Here is a 23,533-nt window from a genome sequence, read left to right on the forward strand (position 1 = left end):
TGCTGATTCTACCCTCGAACAGATCTAGGCCAGGACTGGTTAGGAGGATGACCTTGAGAGACATAAATGCACTGAGGGGGAAAGACAGAGAAAACAAAGACAGGGAGACAAGTTGAGGAGCAGAGAGCAGCTTGAGACAAGGGGAGGGAAAGGAGGAATGGGAGGGGAGGCGACAGACACAACTCAGGAGTGGGAGACAAACACACAGAGAGCAGAGGAGACCCTCAAGGCAGGGGCAGGCTCATTCCAGGGGCAGGGAGGGTGTGACAGCCCGGGGCACAGGAGCCAGGGCTCGGTAGGCTGCCTGCTGCATCAGGCTGGTGAATCTGGTCACGGTTCCGCCCCCCAGATTTACTCCCTAGGTGTGTTTGTTTACTGGTCCCTCCCTGTCTCTCCAACTCTCAGGATCTCGGGGTGCAGATCACCTTCTCCCAGACTCCTGAGCCTTGAGCCCGGTCCAGCCATGGGTACCTCCAGCATCTTGCTCTGCATCCTGTTCCTCCGTGGGGCATTAGGTAAGGGTGGGCAGGGGAACCCTGGGGAAGTGGGGCAGGGGCTTGTGGCAGAACAAGAGAGGTGGAGGGGAGAGGGAGCTGGAAGAGGCCAAGAAGAGAGTTGGGGGGCCTTCAGGAGACCAGCCTAAGGCCAGTCTGATAAAGTGGAAGAGAAAGTTTCCTTTCAAAGGCATTTGAGAATAACTGTCTTCCTTGCTGCATCTTTGACTTGACTTTGTCTCCATTGTCCCTTATCTCACCTCTTGTTTCTGAGCTGGGACCCTAGGTCAATGTCAATTCCTATTTTCTTGTCTGTCTCTGGTGCCACCTACTTAACTTTCTCAGCTCCCCTCTCCATCTCCCGCTGGGTCTGGCTTTTTGTGTCACTCTTTAAGTCCGATTCTCTTGGCTTGTGTGTGTGTGTGGTGGGGGGGGGTCTCAATCCCTACATCTGTCTGCCCTCCCTTCTCTGTGTGCCTCTTTCTATTCTGTCAGCCCTTCTCCCTCATTTCATGGCTTCTCCCTTTCCACTCTGGGTGTCACCTTCCTCTGTGTCTCCCTCTCCTAGATCTGGGCTCTACCTCTCCCCCGAGGGTTTATGTTTCGCCCCCTGCCCTGATCTCTGCTGACTCAACAGGTCTCACCACCACATCCCCTGCCCGTGGAAGGCTCCGCTGTTACACCTGCACCTTCGCCAAACCCTGCTACCCTGTCCCCACCGAGTGTCAGGACGATGAAGTCTGTGGTATCAGTATTGGCACCTCAGGTAGGACCCTAGTCCAGTGGCCTTTCTCTGGGGGGCTCCCCACCTCCATCCATCCTGCCTTTCCTGTGCTCCCCCCTCAGCATTTCTCCTTTGTCCCACAGACCAGAGTGAGGTCATCGAGCGAAAGGGCTGCCTCCCGAAGGGCCAGTGCCCTCTGCTGGGCCACGCCACCTACTGGTCACGAGCCTATGTTCTGCGGCACCACTGCTGCGATCAGGACCTGTGCAACGCGGCTGCCACGCCAAGGCTCCCCAGCCTCCTCCTCGCCACCCTGCTCCTCCTTGCGGCCAGCTTCAGCTGGAAGGGCCACCTTCTCCACTAGCCAACTGCAGATCTGCATCCCCCAGCTCTGGACTCCTCCACCATCACCGTGGCCCTGGAAACACCTGCACAGACACTTTTGAGACATGCCCAAGAACCTGATTTTGTATGGAGACCTCAGATCCCTGGGCCCAACATCTTTGCAGACCCCTCCCAAGACCCGAATCCTATGGGCACTGCTCCAATCCCCACAGGCACCTGCCCAGAGTCCAGCCTCATAAGAACACCTATTCTGTGTCTTTTGTCTTTTCTAGACATCAGTGCTGATGATGCCCTCTCTGAGCCCCAGGTCCCTGGCAAGGCAGGCATTTTGATGGAGCCGACTGAAGGGGTACCAGGTATGGTGAAGAGGAGGGTCTTGCTAGGAAAGATTAATTTGGTAGGGTTGAGAACTCAGGAAGGAGGACTTCAGGAACTTTGAAGAGTACATTTAATAAGAGGGTCATTTACGGCCAGGCGTAGTGGCTCACGTCTGTAATCCTAGCACTCTGGGAGGCCGAGGCGAGTGGATTGTTTGAGCTCAGGCGTTCAAGACCAGCCTGAGCAAGAGCAAGACCCTGTCTCTACTAAAAATAGAAAGAAATTAGCTGGACAACTAAAAATATAGAAAAAATTAGCTGGGCATGGTGGCGCATACCCGTAGTCCCAGCTACTCGGGAGGCTGAGGCAGGAGGATTGCTTGAGCCCAGGAGTTTGAGGTTGCTGTGAGCTAGGCTGACGCTGCGGCACTCTAGCCTGGGCAATAGAATGAGACTCTGTCTCAAAAAAAAAAAAAGAGGGCCATTTGGGAGTCCGGTAATGCTGCAGTGTGTGAGTGTGTGTGTATGTGCGCATGCGTGTGGGTGTGTGTGTGCTCTAAGAGCACACTATAGCTGCTTGGTGGGGTTGGGCTGGGGCTGGAACCTGAACCATCATGTTCTCCTCATTCTCCATCTGTGTCATTCGCATCCTCCTTCCTACCAATGGCTTAGTTTAAGCCACAGCGTGAAGGCTTTAGGTGAGATCTCCAAGAGAGCTTTTCTCTGGTGGGGGCCAAGCTTGAGCCGAGACACAAAAGGGCACCTGGTGGAGTTGCTTGTGAGGGTGTGGTTAGGAGTTCAGCTCTTTTCTGCCTGAAACTGGGAATGGCCAAGTAGAGAACACCAATGCCCTCCCGCCGCATTGCTAGCCCAGACTTGTCCACGTTGACACGCATCCCAACATGGCCCTGGCCCAGTAACACGCCCCAGGGGAGAATCCCACCTGCCAGCCTGTGTAGACACTGCCTCTGCCCAGGGAGGTAGGGTGTGACTCCTGGGGTGGCAGGGAGGAGGTGCCATCCTAGTGATAAGCTCCCACTGCTCTAAATGCCACAGTGGAGTGCCACAGGGAAGTGTGTGTGCCCAGGATAAGGAGGATGCCCCGAGGTGGGAGCAGAGCACAGGCTCCCCCATCCTGACTCAGTTTCCTCTCCTTCCATCTGAGGAAGTCTGGGGGATGATTAAAGGTGCTTGTTCCTGCTGGACTTCTCTTCTTTGTGAGGATGAGACACGGGTATCAGGGGTCTGGCTTAATTTGGAGGCGAGCTCAGTCTTCTTCCCGTTCTCCCTGTCCCTCAATCCTCCCACTTTGCGCTTCTGTTTTTCCCTATTTCTCTGCCCATCTCTTTCCTCTGACTCTGACTTGAGTGTCTTTCCTTCTGTCTTCCTCAGTTTCCCCCATTTGTCCTTAGGTTCCCCTATGACTGTTTCCCCACCATTGCCCAAGTCTCTAGATTCCTGTCTCGCCCCTGCCCACCCTCACCCCTCCTCACCCCCACCTGCAGCCTCAGGCCCCTTAATCCCACAGTGCTGTGTGCTCATGGCCACCCCTCTCCTGGCTGCTACAAGACCGGAGACCACACCGTTTTATAGGTGACATCACAGAATAATGCTCTTCCTTTCCTTCAGTCTCCCACCCCACCCCATACAGCTTGGGTTGGTGGCTGGACCAGGAAGTTGCACTCTCAGTGCCCCCACCCTGCCAAGGTTTTCAGGGAATCCTTCAGGTGCCAGATGGCCAGGGAGACAGCAGGTCACATTTCCCAGTAGGAGATGTTACTGTTCCCAGTAGGAGATGTCACTGAAATCACCTGGTCTTGTGGGCAGGTGGGCTGTGGGGTTTGTGAAGAAGAGGGACAGATTAAGGACACCTCTATTCCCCACCTCCTCAGGAACAGGGTCCCATCCCAACCCAACCCCAGTGTCTCCTCTCCCTTCCCAGGCCACTTAGGTGTTCCTCACCTGAGACGGGCCAAATGGATGTTCTCATAGACCTGGATTTCGGGCTTGAACTGAGGAATCGAGGCATCTGGGGAGAAGGAGCCATATGGGATACGGAAGAGAAGTCACCAGACAGCTCAGAGCCATATTCCTCACCACCCTTCCCCTAGAGGAGACAGGATACGGAGGCAAGATGGGAGCCCAGCTCTTTGCCTCACACCCACGTGCCCGCTTCTTCCCTCTGGGAGGGAAGGCCTCACCTCGGCCGGCAGTCCCCCGGGCCCTCCGACTCCAGAGCATGATGCTGAGGGCCAGGACGGCGACCCCCTGGCCCACTGTGAGCAGCAGCAGCAGGATCCAGGGCACATCCCAGCCCGTGGGAGGGGAACAGAGGGTGGCAGGAGGAGCTGCAGTAAGGGCGACACCAGAGGGATAGGGAGGGAGGGAGTGAAGGGGCCTGTCTGTCCCCAAAGAGAGGCTTCCCCCCATAGGCTGGTGGGCTCTTCCAACCGAGACTTCACGAGCTTCCCTGCACCCAATATCCGCCCCCCACTTTGCCACTTTCCAGGCCTCGCACCCTGAGCCCATGAGCCAATGTCCATAGAAATGGCAATGCCCCTGCCCACACAGGCAGCTAACTCAGAACAGCCCGCCAGCGCGGCGTGCTTCCCTCTTGCCTCACTCGTTCTTCTGCTTCTTCACTCTATAAGCGCGTGCCAGGCGCCACAGGAGGGGGTGAGGATGTAGACGGCAATAAGGCCCAGTCGCTGCCCATTCACTGGCCTTTGCCATTGACTCCTCCCTCCTGTTTTGCAAATGGGTTATTCTACATCCAACAACACTCTGTCTCTGTATAATGGTATTTTTATTGTTAAACAATTATATTTGTTCTCCTCCTGCCTTCACTATCAATGGGCCATGATAACACCAGTGCATATACTCTTTCTTCAAAAGACAACTCCCACAGCAATAATTCTTATTTTCTTCCTCTCTGCTATGGGATATTCCACAAGAATCACAGATTATCCTATTACTAAACAATGGTATATTCCACAAGAATATACCTCTTGGCTACTGGTCTAGTCTACCAGAAAGCTGGCTTAGCCAACCCCTTTCTCTGTTATGAACTTGATCAATGAGAAAAAAGTCTCCCTTCCTACAGGAAATGGTCTGCTCCACCAGAAGTCACCCCCAACCTGGCCAGATGTGCTCCTATCTCACCTGCTCTCCCAGCTAGCAGGTGAGGGATGTGCTACAGGCAACATCCCTTCCCATCTCCTCCCTCAGTTTACCTGCCAGGCTAAAGCTGACCCCTTTGTTGTGAGGCATGAGGCAGCGGATGGTTCTTGGTCTGCGGCCCCTGGGCTCAGGAAGCCCCTCCCCAGGACACACCAAGAGGAGGGCAGCCCCATCACCCCAGAAGGACTGAACATGGCCCCTCACAGGACCCCTTCCCTCCTGCCAGGTCACAGAGTCCAGGCGTCTGCTGGGGACCACAGAGCACAGGAGGACAGAGCAGGGGGATCCGTCTGCAGCCCTCGCAGATAACTGGGATCCTGTGGGAAGAGAGGGACCCCTCAGTTCTTTGCCTGGACTTCCTGGTCCCCAGTGGCTGCCCTGGTCTGCATGCCCCCGCTCACCTCTGAGCACAGAGACGTCATACACCTTCCAGTTCTGATAGTCGTGGTGCTGACCCAGCACTGTGCACCAGTACCGCCCGGCATCTCCCTCCTTGGACCCCTCCAGCCACAAAGAATAGTTCCCCAGCAATTTGAGCCTGGATTCCCTTCCAGGTTTCCCAGGGTCTGGAGCTGGCCTGGCCACATGGACTTGGGCCACCAAGGTGGTGAAGGAACTTGCTACAGGGCTGTGGAACCAAGACAGGAGTTCGTCCCCATGTAGAGTGGGTGGTGAGGGACATGGCAGCTCCATTGCCTCCCCCAAGGCCACATAGATGGCCCGGATGTTGTCTGTGAGAAGAGGGTTATGTGAGGTCAGAGACTTCCATCAGATCAATGGTCCCCCACTTGACCTTCAACCTCTGGCTTCCACCCCTTCCAGCACTAGCTTGGCTGTTGAGCATATTTCTCGAGTGACAGCTACAAAAACAAAAAGAGAAGTGGAGAGAAGAGCATAAAGGGCTTTCCTCCATGTCCCCCAGCCAGTGAGGAGATCTGAGGGCAAGAGGGAAAAGGGTGGAATAGTTGGCGAATGTCTGTATCTCTTCCTCTCATTTCTCCTTTTCTGGAAGCATTTACTCATCTGGTCTTATTTTCTAAAAGAAACTGTACATGACCTGGACTCTCATTGCCTCAGGGTCTTCCCCAGTATCCAAGGCAGGGGGAGGTCAGCTGCAGTCAATCTATCTTCTTGAATCAAATGCCTTCCCCAGGCCCCTAAGAGAAAGAACAGCAGTCCCTCCCCAACCTTGCCAATAGCTCAAGAATCCCCACCTCTTGCTCCTTACCTACAGCAGCCTGGGGGGTTCCACAAAGGAACAGCAGGAGGAGGAATAAGACTGCCATGGGGAGAGCCTGAGAAGTTCTCTTGTTCCAAGACCTGGTGTTCCCCAGGGAGGAAACAGAGCCCAGATAAAGGCCCACACTCCCTGGTTTAGAGTGACATGGGCCTCTGGAGGGCATGGGACTGCTGGGGAGATAAAGCCCAGCTGCATGTCTACTGGGGGAAAGTGACCATCACCTTTCTGTCCTGGGGGAAAAAGATCTAGTTAGGACACTCTGAAGATGACCTCCTCAGTTCTCTGACTCCACATCAGCTGAGGAACTCAGATCAAAGATTTTCCATGGGCCAGGCATGGTGGCTCATCCCTGTAATCCTAGCATTCTGGGAGGCTGAGGCAGGAGGATGGCTTCAGGTCAGGAGTTTGAGACCAGCCTGAGCAAGAGCGAGACCCCGTGTCTCCTAAAAATAGAAAAAAATAGCTGGGTATGGTGGCACATGCCTGTAGTCCCAGACACTTTGGGGGCTGAGGCAGGAGGATCGCTTGAGCCCAGGAGTTTGAGGTTGCTGTGAGCTAGGCTGATGCCAGGGCATTCTAGCCCTGGTTAGAAAATGAGACTCTGTCTCAAATAAATAAATAAATAAAAATAATTAAAAAGATTTTCCATGCTTTTCCTTCTCACTACTGCACTTGAGTAGTCTGAAAAAAAAAAAAAAGATTTTCCACGCTAAAATGCCTGTGTAGAAGGGGTCTCGGCTGTCTGCCTCCTGTCAGTCTGTAAGTACATACATTCTGAGGTCTTTTCAGTCCTAAGAGATGTCAGTCATGGGCAAAGAAACTGAATGTTGGCCGGGCGCGGTGGCTCACGCCTGTAATCCTAGCTCTCTGGGAGGCCGAGGCGGGCAGATTGTTTGAGCTCAGGAGTTCGAAACCAGCCTGAGCAAGAGCGAGACCTCCATCTCTACTAAAATTAGAAAGAAATTAATTGGACAACTAAAAATATATAGAAAAAATTAGCCGGGCATGGTGGTGCATGCCTGTAGTCCCAGCTACTTGGGAGGCTGAGGCAGGAGGATCGCTTGAGCCCAGGAGTTTGAGGTTGCTGTGAGCTAAGCTGACGCCACAGCATTCTAGCCGGGCAACACAGTGAGACTCTGTCTCAAAAAAAAAAAAAAAAAAAAAGAAACTGAATGTTTGTGTTGCTCTCCGTGGAACCCAGTTCAAGACTGCGTATCCAATCAGTGCTCCAAAAATGATTTGGAATGACTTTCCTTGTGGTTGCCTGGCATACCACACACCTCTCCTGAACCCCCCTGATCAGTGTATTAATTTATTACTCAAGGAGAAGGAATTCACTGATTCATCCCTGTGAATGGTGGAACTCTTAAGGCAGATCTTCATATAGTTCTCATGGCTTTTTATTTTAAAAAAATTTTTTTTTCCTCTAGCCTTTATGGGACCAAGGTTTTTTTTTTTTTAAACCTATTTGAGGGAAAGTTCTCATGGTTTTTAATGTGTCATTTATTTATAAAATTATTTTTGAGGAAATATTCCATACATACCAAAAACTATATATGATGTACAACTGTATAATGGATAAATAAAATGTGGGAAATTCACACAATGGAACACTGGACAGCAATGAGAATGAATAAACCCAGTGATCTGCAACAAGGTTGAATGTCACAAACGTAATGAGAGTAAAAGCAACCAGACACGAAGCAGATGGATTGTATGATTCCACTTCTATAAGGTACAAAAATAGGTAAAACCAATGTATGGGATGAGCAATTAGGACAGTGGTTACCACTGGGGACGGGGTAGCGACCGGGAGGAATGTAGAGTGGATTTTCTAGATGCAGCAACGGTCTCTAGATCTGCTGCTGATTACATAGGTATACTCAACTGGTGCACTTTCTGGATATGCGTTTACACAAATAAAAAGCTATAGTTTATACATTTCGTAGGCGTAAGGTGCAAAGAAAAATAAAACAAACCTGTAATATGTATTAAGAAATAGAATATTCCTATTTTAGTCAAAGATCCTCTATGCTGTAACCACTATTCTGATTTTGCTCTTTCTCCTTTATGATTAAATTTTATGTTTTTGAATTAATACAACGGTATCATCTTGTACGTATTCTTCTGTAGTTTTCTTTTTTTCACACAACACGAAGGTTTTGAAATTCGTTTATTCTTTAAGAGCGATAATTCATTCATTTTCTTTTTACAAGTATGCTGCGTATCTTAATATGCTGAGTTGAGTTTTCCTATCTATGACCATTGTGTAGCTCTGCTTACTCAAGCCTTAGTTTACGTCTTGCAATTACTTTTTCTAGCTTTCTTTCTTTTTTTTTTTTTTGAGACAGAGTCTCACTCTCTCACCCTGTTTCCCGGGCTAGAGTCCCGCGGCGTCAGCCTAGCTCACAGCAACCTCCAACTCCTGGGCTCAAGCAATCCTCCTGCCTCAGGCTCCCGAGTAGCTGGGACTACAGGTGCGCACCACCATGCCCTGCTATTTTTTTCTACATATTTTTAGTCGTCCAGCTAATTTCTTTCTATTTTTTCAGTAGAGACGGGGGTCTTGCTCTTGCTTGGGCTGGTCTCGAACTCCTGAGCTCACACGATCCACCCGCCTCGGCCTCCCAGAGTGTTAGGATTACAGAGCCACCGCGCCCGGCCTTTTGTTGCTTTTTTCAAGTGCTACTAATCTTACCCCTTCTTTGCACAGTCGCTCGAGAGTCTGCCGATATTACAGGATGGAAAAAATAATTGAACTGATAATTTTCTTAACTCTCTGAGCTTCAAACGCCTCCGATTAATTTCGGACCATTGCTGTACCCGTAGGCCCGACTGGGCGAAACCCTTTGCGAGACGCCCTGAAAAAGCTTCCGACTCGCCCCGAGGCGGGGCCGGGACGTGCTGACGTCAAGGGCACGCAACACCTCAGAGACCGGGAGGGCGGGGCCAGCCGGGGCCCGGCTGCTGGGAGAGCAGCGGCCCGAGCCCGGGCCATGGCGAAGCTGCTGAGCTGCGTCCTAGGCCCCCGGCTCTACAAAATCTACCGGGAGAGGGACTCTGAAAGGGGCTCGTCCGTCGTCCCTGAGGCTCCAACCTCAGTCTCTAGCCCCCCTTCCAGCTCTTGGGTGAGTCGAGTTTCCCCCTGATCAAGAAGATGGTACAGTCGACGGCCTTTGCTCCCCAGAGGTGCCCATTATTGGAAATGAGAGGAGCCTGGTCGTCAAGGCAGTTGTCAGCAAAGTCTGCGCTCCTTGTGCTTCGTGTGGTAAAGTCACGCCTTACCGACAGGCCGCCTCCTTTCTTTATCGCTGTTTGAGCACCGCTTTCTCACTGATTACCACTACTTGCCTTTTCCTCTTCACATCCCCCCACCCTGTCTGTCATGGTTCATGCCGCTCCCAGTTGAGTCTTAAGTCCTGGAAAAGACCCTGCGCGGATTGGGGAGTTGGCGGATTTCGCCGTCAAACTCCCAATTTCTTCCTCGGTGCCTCCCTTGCTGTTTTTTTTTTTTTGTATCTTCCCTTTACCCTGGCCTTGAATTTCAGAATGACTTCTACAGATCATGTATTGGCCCTCCCCTCACCCCATCCCCTCAAACTAGCCTGGAAACCCCAGGGTCATTGTATTCATGAAAGCTGGGGGTGGTGGTAGGCTGTTCCCCTAAATATTCTCTTCCTTTTTATTGGTAGTCTCAAATTATGCTTACTGTCCCCTGCGAACTGCCCACTCCTAACCACATTCTCTTCCTTTGTCAACCAGCTACTCTTATTTCCCATGTTCTCCTTTCCCTTAGAATTGTCGTGGTGTTTTTCCTTTCTTCTCCTAACCCTTTTTCCCATATGCACCCTCCCACAGTCCATGTGAAACTGGGCTGTGGAAAAGGATCAAAAGTTGTTCAATGCTGCTTTCACTTTTGCTTTCAAATCCAGCTCCCTATGTTTGTTCTCATGGTCAGGGTGGGAAATTATGTTCAGGCTGAGGGTGAGGAAGAGGGGCTTCTGTGGGGGTTAGGGATGTCCCAAGGAGGCTAGAACCAGAGGACACACATCATAGCTTCTGAAAGCGAAGATGGGGGATCCTGTCACTGTGCAGGGTCCTTAATGAGGCCATCTGTTTTGGCAGGATACGTACTATCAGCCCCGTGCCCTGGAGAAACATGCCGACAGCATCCTGGCCCTGGTATGTCTACCCTGGCATCTGAGACTCACTGCATCTATTCAGACCCAGCTTCCCTCTTGAACTTACTCCTCCCTACCCTGGGAGCAGGCAGTGCCTCTGCGGGTGGGGGTGCTCTGGGTTCTGCAGCAGTCCTCTCCAACACGTACACACACACAGACATGGTCTCAAGCGTGCATACTTGGCACTCCCCTTTGGTATGTAGCACTTTCTCTGGGGTAGCCTGAGCTGAGCCATGAGGAAAACGTGTTTACTCTTGGGACCATCTGCAGGTGCTAAGTCCGACAGTCCCCAGTGACCTTTCCTCCCTGGCAACTAACCTCTTTGGCTGCAGGGACAGCTGTTCTCTCTGGCAGGGTTCCTATGGTGACGTTTGCGCATCTCTTGGGGACCAGGCCAGGGGCTGGCTGAGCAGGGCCGATTGAAAAGGCTTGATTAACTTAAGTAGACAGGGACGACTGGCCTTTAAATGTGATAGACTTATGTCTGGAAATGGTTAGAGGAATAGAACCTGTACCTAGTTTTCCCAGCCTCTGTTACACTCTCATACACTGTTTTTCAACAAATATTGAGCACCTACTGTGTGCATGTCATGCACAGAATAGATACTCAATATAATATCCCTCAGGTTATCCACCTTGCTCAGAGCCTAGGCCTGGAAATGGCAGAGCAGTGTGCATGCACGCGCGCGTGTATGTGTATGTATTGATTGGCTGTCCCTGTCTCTCTGCTGCAGGCTTCGGTCTTCTGGTCCATCTCTTACTACTCCTCTCCCTTCGCCTTCTTCTACTTGTACAGGAAAGGTCAGTGTGGTTTCAAAGGTGGGGGTCAGGAAATGGGCAGGTTGTTGGCAGATGAGCCAGCTCCCTAAAGAGGAAAGGGGACCTGTGAGGATGGCTCGGCTTCCCTCTTTCCTCAGGCATTTTCTTCCTCTTAGGGTGTGGCTATTCCAAAGAGAGGGTATGGGGTGGAGGTCTGGGCTGAACTCGGAAGAGCTATGGGGCACCGTGGAGAGCGTCTCACGTCATCCCTCTCCCCTCCCAGGTTACCTGAGTTTGTCCAAAGTGGTGCCGTTTTCTCACTATGCTGGGACATTGCTGCTTCTACTGGCAGGCGTGGCCTGCCTCCGAGGTAGGTGGAAAGGGAGACTGGTTTGAGTGTATCCATCACTGTCACTGAGTAAATATTAAGTACCTTATGCAAATATATTAATTTGGGGCTGGGCCCTGAAGGGAAATAATTGAAAATGGTCTAAGGCATGATCTTTTCCTTAAAAGGCTTAGATCATAAATATGAAAAAATAACAGAATTATCTAGAAAAGATGCATATAAGTTGTAACAATTCCACTCCTATATATACACACACACACACACACACACACACACACACACAAACAAACACAAGAGAGAAATTCTTGCACATGTATAAACAATACATATGTACAAGAATACAGCACACAATATTATAATCATTCTAAACTGGAAACAGCTCCAATGGCCATGAATTATAGGGTGGATTAATACGTTATGTGTTGTAGTCATACAACAGAACACTGTACAATGCAAACGAACAAATTATAATTACACTCAGCAGTGTAGCTGAATCTCACAAATATAGTGTTAAAGGGAAGAAGCTGACCACAAAATGATTTCTGCAGTTTGTTTCACTTACGTAAAGTTTAAAAGGGATGTATATGTATGAGGTAAACACTAAAAAAACAGGGGCAGGGTTATCTTAAAAGTCAGAGGGTGATTACCTGGCGTGGGGGAGTATGGCATGGGGAGACTCCTGGTGGGAAGTGGCTCTGTTCTTTCTTGACCTGGGTGATAGTCACGTAAGTATTTGCTTTGTGGTTTTTAAACTGAATGTATGTTTTATGTACATATATCTCACAATTTGAAAAAATAGAGGGAAAACAAATCACTGACCCGTGCTGGGTGCATGTGATGACAGCCAAGTGAGGGCATGCTCAGAGAAGGGCACGGTGGAGTTGGGGCTGGATGGTGGCTGGAGGGTGGCTGGAGGGTGACAACTGGGCCCAGTCGGGTGAGGGCCCCCTGTCCGAGGTGCTCTGCCCTGTTCTCTGCAGGGCTGGGCTCCGTCCTCAGAGAGGCCTTCCCTGACCACCCATCTAAAAGCAGCTCCCACTACTCAGTTTTGTCTTAATTTTTTATTTTTAATTTAGAAAAAAATATATAAAAGAGAACAAAATATCAAAAAGAACTAAAATGTTTATGTTTTATGATATTTGCTTCCAACAGTTTTTTTTTTTTTTTGAAACAGAGTCTCCTCTCTTGCCTGGGCAGGAGTGCCGTGGCATCAGCCTAGCTCACAGCAACCTCAAACTCCTAGGCTTACGCGATCCTCCTGCCTCAGCCTCCCAGGTAGCTGGGACTACAGGCACGTGCCACCATGCCTGGCTAATTTTTTATATTTTTAGTTGTTTGGCCAATTTCTTTCTATTTTTAGTAGAGACAGGGTCTCGCTCTTGCTCAGGCTAGTCTCGAACTCCTGAGCTCAAATGATCTGCCCTCCTCGGCCTCCCAGAGTGCTAGGATTACAGGCGTGAGCCACCTCGCCCGGCCTCCAACATTTTTTTATCAATAAAATACTAAAGCATTACAGATAGAGTCTGAGTTCCCATTAGAATCCTCCCAATCCCATCTTCCTCTTTCCCCAGAAGTAACTATTGTCATCTGGTGTGTTTTTTTTCTGGTCCATATTTTTATACTTTTATGAAATATATATCTCATTTCACCAAATCTAAGCTGCCATCAATTTTAAAACGCAGGCTAATTTCAGAGTTTTCAAGTGTTTAAAAAATATGCATCTTAGAATCTGCAGAATATAGTAAGTATCTATAAATAATATATAGTATTATTTTGTTCATTTTACATTTTTGGCATAAATGGCATTGCTCCATACAAATCATTCCACCACTTGCATCATTCATTATCATATCGTTTTGGAGGACTGCCCTTGAGACATAGAGTTCTAGTTCATTCTGGTTTTATTTTCTTTGTAGCACTTATCCCTCTCTGAAATTTTCTTGTTTACTTGTTTATTGTCTTTTCCCAGCCCCATCTCACCCCCAACCAGAATGCCAGCTCTCTGAGGGCCAGAGCTGTATGTCTCATTTCCTGCTGGGTCTCCTGCGTGTAGGATGGTGCCTGGCACATGAGACCTGCCAGGTTAATGGGGGGAGAAGTTAGGGCGTGAGCAGTGAAGGGAGAGTGGATGCAGTCACTGAGAGGGCAAGTGAAGCGAGAAAAGAGTCATCACTGAGGATCGCTCCTGTTTGAAAGAGGCCGGGAGAAAGGAGGCAGGAGAGGAGCAGTTGAGTTGAAAGGAGGCAGGGATTGGTCCAGGAAGCAGAGGAAGAAGTCGTCTCGGGTGGGAAGGGTCGGGCAGTTGAAGAGAATGAGGACGGAGGCAGGGCAGTTGGATTCAGTGAGGGAGTAATTATGGACAAGAGGAAGAGACTGTGAAGCCAGATGGCAAGGGCTTGGGGACAGGGAATAGACAGAGACAGAAAGCAAGCGTCGGAGAAGAGTGGCGGTGAGAAGTAGATAAATCCAGTGTTCACAAGGGGGAATAGTAAGGTTGTGTAATAATGTTTGAAGACCGAGGAATGAACATTCTGGAAAATGGAAGACTGATGGTCTATAAAGAAACAAACTGAAGAAGCTAGGGCAGGGAATCCTGTGGCCAGTTGCTGGATGTGGACGAAGGGGGTTGGCTCAGGTCTGTTTCCCCACATCTTATGCCCTCTTTTCCTTTTCTCACTGCTCCTTCCAGGGCCTTCTCCTAACCCATCTCCAGTTCTTTTCCTAAAACCTAGGCATCCTGCTTCCCAGTTTTCCTAACACTGTTTCCTGTCCTCCCTCTACCAGGCATCGGCCGCTGGACCAACCCCCAGTACCGGCAGTTTATCACAATCTTGGAAGCAACACATCGGAACCAGTCTTCAGAAAACAAGGTGAGAGGTTCTAGGAAAGGTGCCAGACAGGTGCCCACTAGCAGCTTCCTCAGCTGCACCCCCCGGAGCACCAGGTGCTGGCTCTGCCTGGAGGAGGAGGTGTGTTTGCCACCTGCCACACTGGTTTTCGCTTGCATGTTGCTGTCCCTCTCCCCTCATAAGTGAACTGTCCATCCAAGACATTTTTCCTCCCTGCCACTTCAAATGGAATATTCTCCTAGAATAATCCGCCCTCCACCTGCAAGTATTGGCTAAATTAAGAAACATTCCACAGTGTTTCTCTATCACAGGAGCTCGGGTCTGTAAATGTTTGTTTATTTTTGTTGTGTGTGTTGAACACCAGGCTAGGTTTGTTTGGGGATGAGACAAGATGGACAGCTATGTCCACTCCTGTGCCTGGGAGCACAGCGTGGCGCCAGGAGGGAGAAAAGCCAGGGCTCAGTGTCCTGGGAGTTGTGCCAGCTGGTGCTGGAGTATGATTATCTTTGAGGAGGGGCTCTGGTGCCCCATAAACCTCTTTCCTATTATGAGGGGGTTTCTAGGATCAAACAGCTGTGACCACTGTCATCGCATTACTGGTTACTCCACACCACCGTTTATGGAGCTGTGTAATGATGCTCTGCACCACGCCGCTGTCTGAGGCATTTTGCATACGTCCTTTCTAATCCTCACAACAACTGCGTGCGGTGGCTTTATTACCCTCCTTTGTACATCTGAGGAAACAGAGGCAAAAAGAGGTTAAGTGACCCATGCTGAGTCACAGAGCAAGGAAGTGGCTGAGTCTGGATTCGAGTGCAGGTCTGAGCAAAGCCTGCCTGAAATCTGCTTTTTTTCATTTTGTTTTATTTTGTCATTTACCTTTTTGTATAATTTTTCTGTTGCTCTTAGTCAAGTTATTTTTGAAATGTCAAAAAATTTCTGTAACAGAAAATAAAAAACAACCCTCAAAATAGAGTGCTGGGAGTTCTGAGGTTAGGAGAAGGAATACAGCCAGGTATTAAGACACAGCTCCCACAATAAGCATGTGGACTGACTCAGTGGGGTATCTGGAGGCACAGATGGTCTGGAGGGCAGCTGGCCCATGGCTGTAGGAGTTGATGGAAGGGAGGTGGTTGTGAGGATGAAACAGTCAGAGTTTCATTCAAGAGGTGGCCCCAGGTGCAAAGGAGCCCACTTAGACGTGACTGCCCTCCTCTCACTCAACCTTGGGACTGACAGTTTGATCTGCTGGGGGATTTCTGAGCCTCTAAGACAGCCCCATATAAAGGATCCAGGTGGGGAAGAGAGCATGACCAGCCCCACCCCCTCACTCAGGAGCACCAGCACCTCTGCCCCTTCTGGGGGGTGGGTCAGTCTTAGGTTTTTGGAAGAGCAGAGTGTTGGGTTCCTAGCCTGGAAGAGGGCAGGCAGGTCCTGATTGATGGGACACTCTGTCTTGCCCAACTTCCTGGTCTTGTTAGAGCTTTCCCATCTGAGAACTGGGAGGTCCCTGGATGAGGGTGCTGAGGGTTGGCGTGCCTCCCCTCAGTTCTCAATTCTCCTTTGCCTCCCCTCCTCTTTCGCTCCCTGCCCACCTCAGAGGCAGCTCTCCAACTACAACTTTGACTTCAGGAGCTGGCCAGTCGACTTCCACTGGGAGGAGCCCAGCAGCCGGTGAGGCCCCAGTTCTTTTGCTCTATCGCTTCCCCTGGAACCGTCTTGGGTAATCCCTGCCCTGCCCGCCCGCCTACATCCCCTCTCAGGTCCCAGCCTTCTAGTGCCATTTCCTCGTTCCTAGGCCCCCACTGTCCTCTGGACCTCAGATGTCCAGCTCGCTGCTCCTGACCCTTTCCTCCCGTGTCTTTCCCTTCCTTAGGAAGGAGTCCCGAGGGGGCCCTTCCCGCCGGGGCGTGGCCCTGCTTCGCCCAGAGCCCCTGCACCGGGGGACAGCAGACACCCTCCTCAACCGTGTTAAGAAGCTGCCTTGTCAGATCACCAGGTGGGAAGTGGCAGGGAGGAGAGGCCAGCTGGGATGGAGGGGACATGGGCTGAGGGCTCTGGGACGGGGCCCTCCGTTGTAAAATGACTGTCCTTTAGTGGGGCTAATGCTGCATGCTTTGTATGTGTCATTTGTGGCAAAATAGTTTTTATTCATATTTGTGTGTGAAGAAAAGAGGTTCAGAGAGGTCCAGAGTCTCACAGGTAGTGAATGAAGAACTGGGAGATGAACACAGGTCTCTCTGACACAAAAGCTCCTTCAGTGAGGCTAAGAGGGAGCCGTGGGGTTGGGGGTGGGGAGGAGACAGAGACCTGTAGCTGGAGCAGGCTCCAGTGGCTGCCGTGGACCCATCCTGCCCCTCTACTCCATGGTTATTCCCCCTTGGCCCTGTGCCTCAGTTTCTACATCTGTGAGTAGCCTGCCTTATAGGGTTGCTGAGGAGATTAAGTGGGGTCACGCTCTGAAGGGCTCCCTTCCTTGCCTGGGTGCCTGAGAGCACACGGGAGAGCCCAAATAAAGCTCAGTCGTGGGTACTGCTGATGTCAGAAGTAACGATAGTAACCATTTATATCTTACAATGGAGCAGACACTGGGAATTTTCTATTTCTGGGAGTAAGGAGGCAGGTTCTGGAATACCAAGGAAGCGGGTGGACTTAGTGGTTGGTTATTGACAGTGGTTTGTCGGGGGCAAGCCACATCTGAGGTTTTGAAGGGGATGCTGCATGGGGTTGAACAGTGCTGTTCTGGGGAAAAATGCCACTTCAGGATTAACTGGAAGTGGTTACTTGTCTTTTAGGAACAGCACCTACCATACTTTACCTGTGTAGATTAGAATGTTTGTTTAGTAAATATTTTTTTAGATTCATTTTTTGTTTGTATAAATGCATGGGGTACATGTGAGATTTTGTTACATGCACATAATGCATAGTGATTAAGTCAAGATATCTAGGGCAAATAAATATTTATTAAGTCCCTCCTCTGCGCCATGCTCTGGGAGTGCACTGTGTGGCGGGTACTGGACACACCACAGTGGACAGAACAGCCAAGTCCCTGCCCCAGTGGGGTTTGTGGTGTTTGGTATCTTTCAAACTACAGATCTTGACCGCTTAGTGAACCTTGAAATTGCTTTAGTAGATTACAACCATCATTTTTTCAAGTGTTATTTATCTGGGGACTTTAAAACATTATCTTCATATATTAACAGTATCATATTTGGTAATAAGTTTGCTTTTACTTATTTATATGTAGAAAGTGTTATAAAACTCTCAGAATTATATACATATGTATATGTATGTGTTGGGCTACAATATAAAATATTTATCTTACAAAGTTCGCAGTAACAAAAAGTTTGAAAAATACTAGCTTGGTACATATGTTATTTAATTAAGTCCTGAAAGAGGAAAGCGAAGCTGAGACAGTCAAGGGTGAAGCAGGCCCCAGAGTCTGTGAGGGGCAGGACTGGGGCCATCCTGAGCACAGTCCCCAGCCCCACTGGGGTTAGGGGTTTGTTAACCTATGTTCCCCACAGCTACCTGGTGGCGCACACCCTGGGGCGCCGGATGCTGTATCCGGGCTCTGTGTACCTGCTCCAGAAGGCCCTCATGCCTGTACTGCTGCAGGGCCAGGCCCGGTTGGTGGAAGAGGTGAGGCTCCCCCGCCCCGCCTGCCAGCCCTTCTCCCTGCTGGGGATATGGCCTCCTGCCCCTCCCAACCTGGCCATTACATCTCCTCCACTCAGTGTAACGGGCGCCGGGCAAAGCTGCTGGCCTGTGATGGCAACGAAATTGACACCATGTTTGTGGACCGGCGGGGGACAGCTGAGCCCCAGGGACAGAAGCTGGTGAGAGGGAGCAGGGAGCCCAAAAGTGGATTGTGGGGAAGGCAGTAGAGGTTCTGGGACCCCAGTATTACAGCATCTTTCCTACGGAACCACAACTGGGGATAATCCCATCTCCCAGCTCCACCCTCAAGACCTCTTGACGTAGAAAAACCCCCCTGCAATAGGGAAATAGACAAAGAAATAGGAGTTGACATTCAAGGACCAAAACATAGTAATCATAATAGTCACCACTTAGATGGCACTTACCACATGCAAGGCATATAGTTAATCCTCACAACAGTCCTGAGAGATAGGTACTATTTATATTAGCCCGTTTGACAGGTGATGAAACTGAGATACAGAAAAACTTTCCCAGGTCACACAGGAAGTGGTAGAGCCAGGCAGCCTGGTTCCAGAATCTCCTACCTCCATGCAGCAGCCCTGGAAAGAGCACTACGCCAGGAGTCTAGGGAGCTGGGTTCTGGTCCTAGCTCTGCCCATCTGCTCTGAGAGTTCATGCAAGTTCCACCATCTGTGGCTGCCGCTTGGGGCACCCTGGAATTAGAGCTCATGTGACCATGAGACGGGCCCAGGGAGGGAGAGGAAAGCAGTCAGCACACCACACCACAGAAACAGTCACAGAAAAAACAGACCTAAAAGCTATAAAGGGAAAAACACATCCATAGTCCCATTACTGAGAGATGCCCACCTGGTGGTCGTCCAAGGAGAAGTGGACACCGTGCTGGCGGTTGAGCCATTCAGCTTGAGTCGTCTTCCTCGGAGGGCCCTGTTTGCCGAGCATTTGCAACCACTTTGCTTCTCATCATACTGACCATGTGGAATGCAAGGTTTCCACTCCCCTTGGAGAGAACAGCAACCTGCCCTTTCCTCCTGCCTGCGAAGCTCTCCACAGGTTGTCCTCCCTGCCCAGAGGGGGCTTTCAGTCCCAGCTTGGCTCCCTCCCAGCCCTTCCTTCCTGCTTCCTTCCTAGGTGATCTGCTGCGAGGGGAATGCAGGGTTCTATGAGGTGGGCTGCGTCTCCACACCCCTGGAAGGTAGGGCCCAGCCCTCTTCTCTCTGCCCCTTGGAACAGAATGTCCCCACCTCCCGCACTGATCTGACCTCCCCCAGCCTCCACTTCCCCTGGGTGAGGTTTGTCTCTCACCTTTGGGAAAGGTCCACTCCCCCTTTGCTTTGATAACCTTACATCCCTGTGGGCGCCCTGCGGGATGTTATTAGGTAGGCTTTCCATCGCCCTCCACACACGCCCCACACGCAGCCGCACAGCTCTTCCTTCCGCTGCCTCACAACTTTGGTGTCATCTCCCTATTCTGGGAAGGCTTGGAGTTATTTGCCTCTGAGCTGGGGTGGGGGCGCTTCTGCTGTTCCTTCCCCCAGGGCTGGAGAGAGGTCTCAGTCCCTCTTCCCCCTGTATTACAGCTGGGTATTCAGTCCTGGGCTGGAATCATCCAGGCTTTGCTGGAAGCACGGTGAGACTCTCAGGAATCCCCCCCTTTTCCTGAATTATTCCTGTCTCCCTCTGGTCAGCCATTAGAGGGAGGAAGGGGGAGTGTACATTTCTGTGGGAGCCTCCCACTCACCTGTGGCCTGGGCTCTGGGATGCCACACCCCCTTTCTTATAGTGGGGGTTGGTGGGAGGGGAGGAGGTAGATCTCATTGTAAATGTCTGTCTGCAGGAGACAACAGCCCCCTCCCGCCACCCTTCTGTACCATCTCTGTCTGTTGCATGTGGCTGTGAGTCCCCTGGGAGGGTGCAGGTGGCAGGCGAGCCAGGGTTTTGGTGCTGACCCACTCCTGCCTTTGCCCTTCGTCCTGCAGGGGGTGCCGTTCCCTCAGAATGAGGCCAATGCTATGGATGTGGTGGTCCAGTTTGCCATCCACCGTCTGGGCTTCCAGCCCCAGGACATCGTCATCTACGCCTGGTCCATCGGCGGCTTCACTGGTACTAGCCTCCCCCCACCCCCCCGCTGTAGACACATTCATGCCCGCCCCGCAAAGGTGGGGAAATGTGCTGGTGGCCCTAGAGTGGGGCGGAGGCTTAAGAAGAGGGAGGAAGGAGAATCTCTGAGTAGGCCTGGAAGAAGGAACCCTATTTGTGTACTCCTCACCTCTACTTCTACCCTGTGCCCCATCATTAAAATGAGCAATAGACCCCCGTCCTGCGGGCAGATCAGGGAAAGTGAGTGTCTCCTCTGCCAGTTGTCTTCAGTACACTTTAGTGTTCTCTCTCCACCCTCTCCAGAGAGGGCCTTGGCCAAGTGAAATGGGGGTTGAGGAGACACCAGGGGATAACACAGTAGGGGGATTGCTTGAGGCGAAGAGTAGTTTGAGACCAGCCTGGGCAACATAGTCACCATCTCAGAAAAACCCCATAGTTGGCCGGGCGCGGTGGCTAACACCTGTAATCCTAGCACTCTGGGAGGCCAAGGCGGGAGGATTGCTTGAGCTCAGGAGTTTGAGACCAGCCTGAGCAAGAGCAAGACCCCATCTCTACAAAAAATAGAAAAAGTAGCCGGGCACATGCCTGCAGTCCCAGCTACTTGGGAGGCTGAGGCAGGATCATCCCTTGAGCCCAGGAGTTTGAGGTTGCGGTGAGCTATGATGACACCACTGCACTGTAGCCAGGGCAACAGAGCGAGACCCTGTCTCAGGGAAATAAAACAAAAAAACCCATAGTAGGTGGGTAGGGTTAGCCTGTAGGGTCAGTGGGATGAGGACAGGGGTGGTGGGGAGGAGGGGAAGAGCCCCTCGTACCTGTCATCCTTCTTCCCTGTCCTGGTACCAGCCACATGGGCAGCCATGTCCTACCCAGACGTTAGTGCTGTGATCCTGGATGCCTCCTTCGATGACCTGGTTCCCCTGGCCTTGAAGGTCATGCCTGACAGTTGGAGTAAGTACAGCTGCCAGGCTTCCTCTTTGAGGGAAGGGCTGGGTTGGAACTGGGAGTGTTCTGACTGGAGGTGGTTCCCTTTTCCATGGGTGGGAATAGGTCACCCCGTTGTTGAGAAGCAGAACTCCTCTGTCTGGGGGCCTCTGTTTTCTCTCTCTGCGAACAGTGGGGGCCTTTATGTCGGGCAAGGGCTTTGTCTCTGCTGTCCCTTCACCTTTATCCCACTGCAGGGGGCCTGGTGACCAGGACTGTGAGGCAGCATCTCAATCTAAACAACGCCGAGCAGCTGTGCAGGTGAGGGCAGCCAGTGTCTGGCATCTCCTGCCCACCCCCCGGCTCTGCTGGGTGTTCTTACGCTGAAATTAGCACTACAGTGCAAGCTGGGATATGGCCACTGTTCCCCATTCCCTGAGTGACCCTGCCACCGCCCCACCTGGCCTAACCCTTACCAGATTCCCTAAGACTCTGGACCTCCTCATGATCTGGCAACCAAAGGGTTAGTGCCTGGCACAGCAGGGTCTCCCAGCAGAGCCAGACTTTGAGCAATGCCCATTCTTAAATATTCTAACTCTTACCCGTGGGTGAAGGGCTAGCCCACAGGGCTCTGCTGTTGTAGGGGTAAGAATGCTACCAGTGCAGGGATGGGGTGGGCCAGTTGTCACTTGTCTCCCTCTGAGCTCTCCCTCTCACCGCTCTGTCCTCTGAAGGTACCAGGGCCCTGTGCTGCTGATCCGGAGAACCAAGGATGAGATCATCACCACCACGTGAGTGCCTGGGAGCGTCTGCCCTTCCCACATCCCAGAGATGGCTAGGAACTTGCCCCTCCACCTCTGCCCACCAGGAACCCAGTACCCACACCCTTCCTCCCCAACCTCCAGCCTCACCCCCCAGGGTACATTCTTCTCACACCCCCAGGGTTCCTGAGGACATCATGTCCAACCGAGGCAATGACCTTCTGCTGAAGCTCCTGCAGCATCGGTGAGAGCCAGGGCGTGTGTGTGCTGGGGGGGCACAGGTACACACATAGGTACTGATGCCAGCACAAGGAAGGAGGGAGGAAAGTTCAGGGATGAGGAGTGAAGAGAATTCAGTCCTGACCTCCTGTCCTGGCACTCCCTCTGTAGGTACCCCTGCGTGATGGCAGAGGAGGGTCTCTGGGTGGTGAGGCAGTGGTTGGAGGCCTCCTCACAGCTGGAGGAAGGTGAGGGGATCTGGGGAGGCTTTTGGGTGGGGCCTGGCAAGGCCAGGTGCTGACAGGCCCTCCTCTCTCCCTGACCAGCCTCAGTTTACAGCCAATGGGAGGTGGATGAGGACTGGTGTCTGTCTGTCCTCCGCTCCTACCAGGCGGAACACGGGCCTGACTTCCCCTGGAGTGTGGGTAAGGAGGTGCTGGGACAGGAGAGGGAACAGGAGGAGCCCGGGAAGGGGATGAAAACCCAGACGCACAGCCTGTATTTGAGCACCTCCTCTCCGCAGGGGAGGACATGAGTGCAGATGGACGGCGGCAGCTGGCTTTGTTTCTGGTGAGCTAAGGAGCGGGAAGCAGCGAAGGGTGTCTGAATGGCCAGGGCTCACTAGGGGGATTGGGGACAGTGGAGGTGGTAGCTTTTGTAAAGTAAGTGGTGGGTTCCGAGAGGGGTGGGGAGGGTGTCTGGAGGCTGCTGCTCCCTACAGTGCCCTGCACCTACCTGTCCTGCCCCCTTTCCTCAGGCTCGGAAGCATCTGCACAACTTTGAGGCCACACACTGCACCCCACTCCTGGCCCAGAACTTCCAGATGCCGTGGCACCTCTAGGGACCATACTGAGACTCATTCTGGAAGAATGGGATGAGAGGAGACATGAGAAACACCCTCTTATTGTGATTCTCTGTGTTCATGTTGCTGTTTATAGTTTGCGGAAAGTGGGGGACCCGTGCCCCTTCTCACCACTGTTCCTCTTGCACGTCCCCCTCATCTATGTGGCAGTACTTACCCTTCTCCGACACATACCCTACATTAAATGAATGGATTATTCCTAATAATTAATAAAAAGATATTTTTTCTACTATCTGGCTAATTGTGTGACTTCCCAAGTGTCCAGGAAGCCAGGGGCTGGTACTGAGGAGGGCAGAGGCCCCAAAGGGCTGGACTTTGGGAAACCCCAACTCCAGATAGCTGGTTTAACCCTTCCTGTCTCTGTGTCCCCCCCAGGCCTTCAGCCCCCAACCTGAACTGTCCTCATGCAATGGGTCCCCAACCCTCAACACTTCCCTGGCATGCCTAATATCATCATCATCACTACTGTGCAGCCTCCCCTGCCCTCCTTCCTCAGTCCTTCCCGCATACAACTGCCCCGAAACCATGCTTGCCCCCTCTTGAGATTTGTT

The 23,533-nt window shown here is 51.6% G+C and overlaps 2 protein-coding genes across 3 annotated transcripts; one reads left to right on the forward strand and one right to left on the reverse strand.

Annotated features, from left to right (window-relative positions):
* Positions 1-3,838: 3,838 nt before the first annotated feature.
* LY6G6F (lymphocyte antigen 6 complex, locus G6F) lies at positions 3,839-6,346 on the reverse strand. Its single transcript, XM_012653642.1, has 5 exons — positions 6,289-6,346; positions 5,462-5,791; positions 5,114-5,377; positions 4,082-4,228; positions 3,839-3,909 (listed from the first exon to the last, which is right to left on the reverse strand). Exons 1-5 carry the CDS (start codon positions 6,344-6,346, stop codon positions 3,839-3,841), a joined length of 870 nt encoding a protein of 289 aa, XP_012509096.1.
* A 2,794-nt stretch (positions 6,347-9,140) lies between these two features.
* ABHD16A (abhydrolase domain containing 16A) lies at positions 9,141-23,216 on the forward strand. 2 transcript variants are annotated; one of them, XM_012653713.1, is made up of 20 exons: positions 9,141-9,428; positions 10,426-10,482; positions 11,216-11,282; positions 11,524-11,610; positions 14,374-14,459; positions 16,039-16,112; positions 16,315-16,437; positions 17,966-18,080; positions 18,176-18,277; positions 19,248-19,311; positions 19,697-19,746; positions 20,096-20,219; positions 21,063-21,167; positions 21,398-21,461; positions 21,875-21,931; positions 22,083-22,145; positions 22,292-22,368; positions 22,447-22,545; positions 22,644-22,690; positions 22,878-23,216. In XM_012653713.1, exons 1-20 carry the CDS (start codon positions 9,297-9,299, stop codon positions 22,959-22,961), a joined length of 1,677 nt encoding a protein of 558 aa, XP_012509167.1. In that variant the 5' UTR covers positions 9,141-9,296; the 3' UTR covers positions 22,962-23,216. The 2 variants fall into 2 exon arrangements, with proteins under 2 accessions (XP_012509167.1, XP_012509168.1); XM_012653714.1 differs by lacking the exon at positions 9,141-9,428 and adding an exon at positions 9,436-9,568.
* Positions 23,217-23,533: the final 317 nt, after the last annotated feature.

The sequence above is a fragment of the Propithecus coquereli genome, unplaced genomic scaffold, assembly GCF_000956105.1.
Source record: "Propithecus coquereli isolate 6110/MARCELLA unplaced genomic scaffold, Pcoq_1.0 Scaffold426, whole genome shotgun sequence".
NCBI lineage: Eukaryota > Metazoa > Chordata > Mammalia > Primates > Indriidae > Propithecus > Propithecus coquereli.

What these genes read in the sequence shown, in the direction of transcription:
- LY6G6F (XM_012653642.1), bottom strand. Translation starts at nt 6,346, where the DNA reads ATGGCAGTCTTATTCCTCCTCCTGCTGTTCCTTTGTGGAACCCCCCAG. An exon ending in AACCCCCCAGGCTGCTGTAG is followed by an intron (nt 5,792 to 6,288) that starts GTAAGGAGCAAG and finishes CTCTTCTCACAG; the next exon opens with ACAACATCCGGGCCATCTAT. An exon ending in GGTCAGCTTTAGCCTGGCAG is followed by an intron (nt 4,229 to 5,113) that starts GTAAACTGAGGG and finishes CCCTTACTGCAG; the next exon opens with CTCCTCCTGCCACCCTCTGT.
- ABHD16A (XM_012653713.1), top strand. Translation starts at nt 9,297, where the DNA reads ATGGCGAAGCTGCTGAGCTGCGTCCTAGGCCCCCGGCTCTACAAAATC. An exon ending in CCGACAGCATCCTGGCCCTG is followed by an intron (nt 10,483 to 11,215) that starts GTATGTCTACCC and finishes TCTCTGCTGCAG; the next exon opens with GCTTCGGTCTTCTGGTCCAT. An exon ending in CTGCCTTGTCAGATCACCAG is followed by an intron (nt 16,438 to 17,965) that starts GTGGGAAGTGGC and finishes TGTTCCCCACAG; the next exon opens with CTACCTGGTGGCGCACACCC.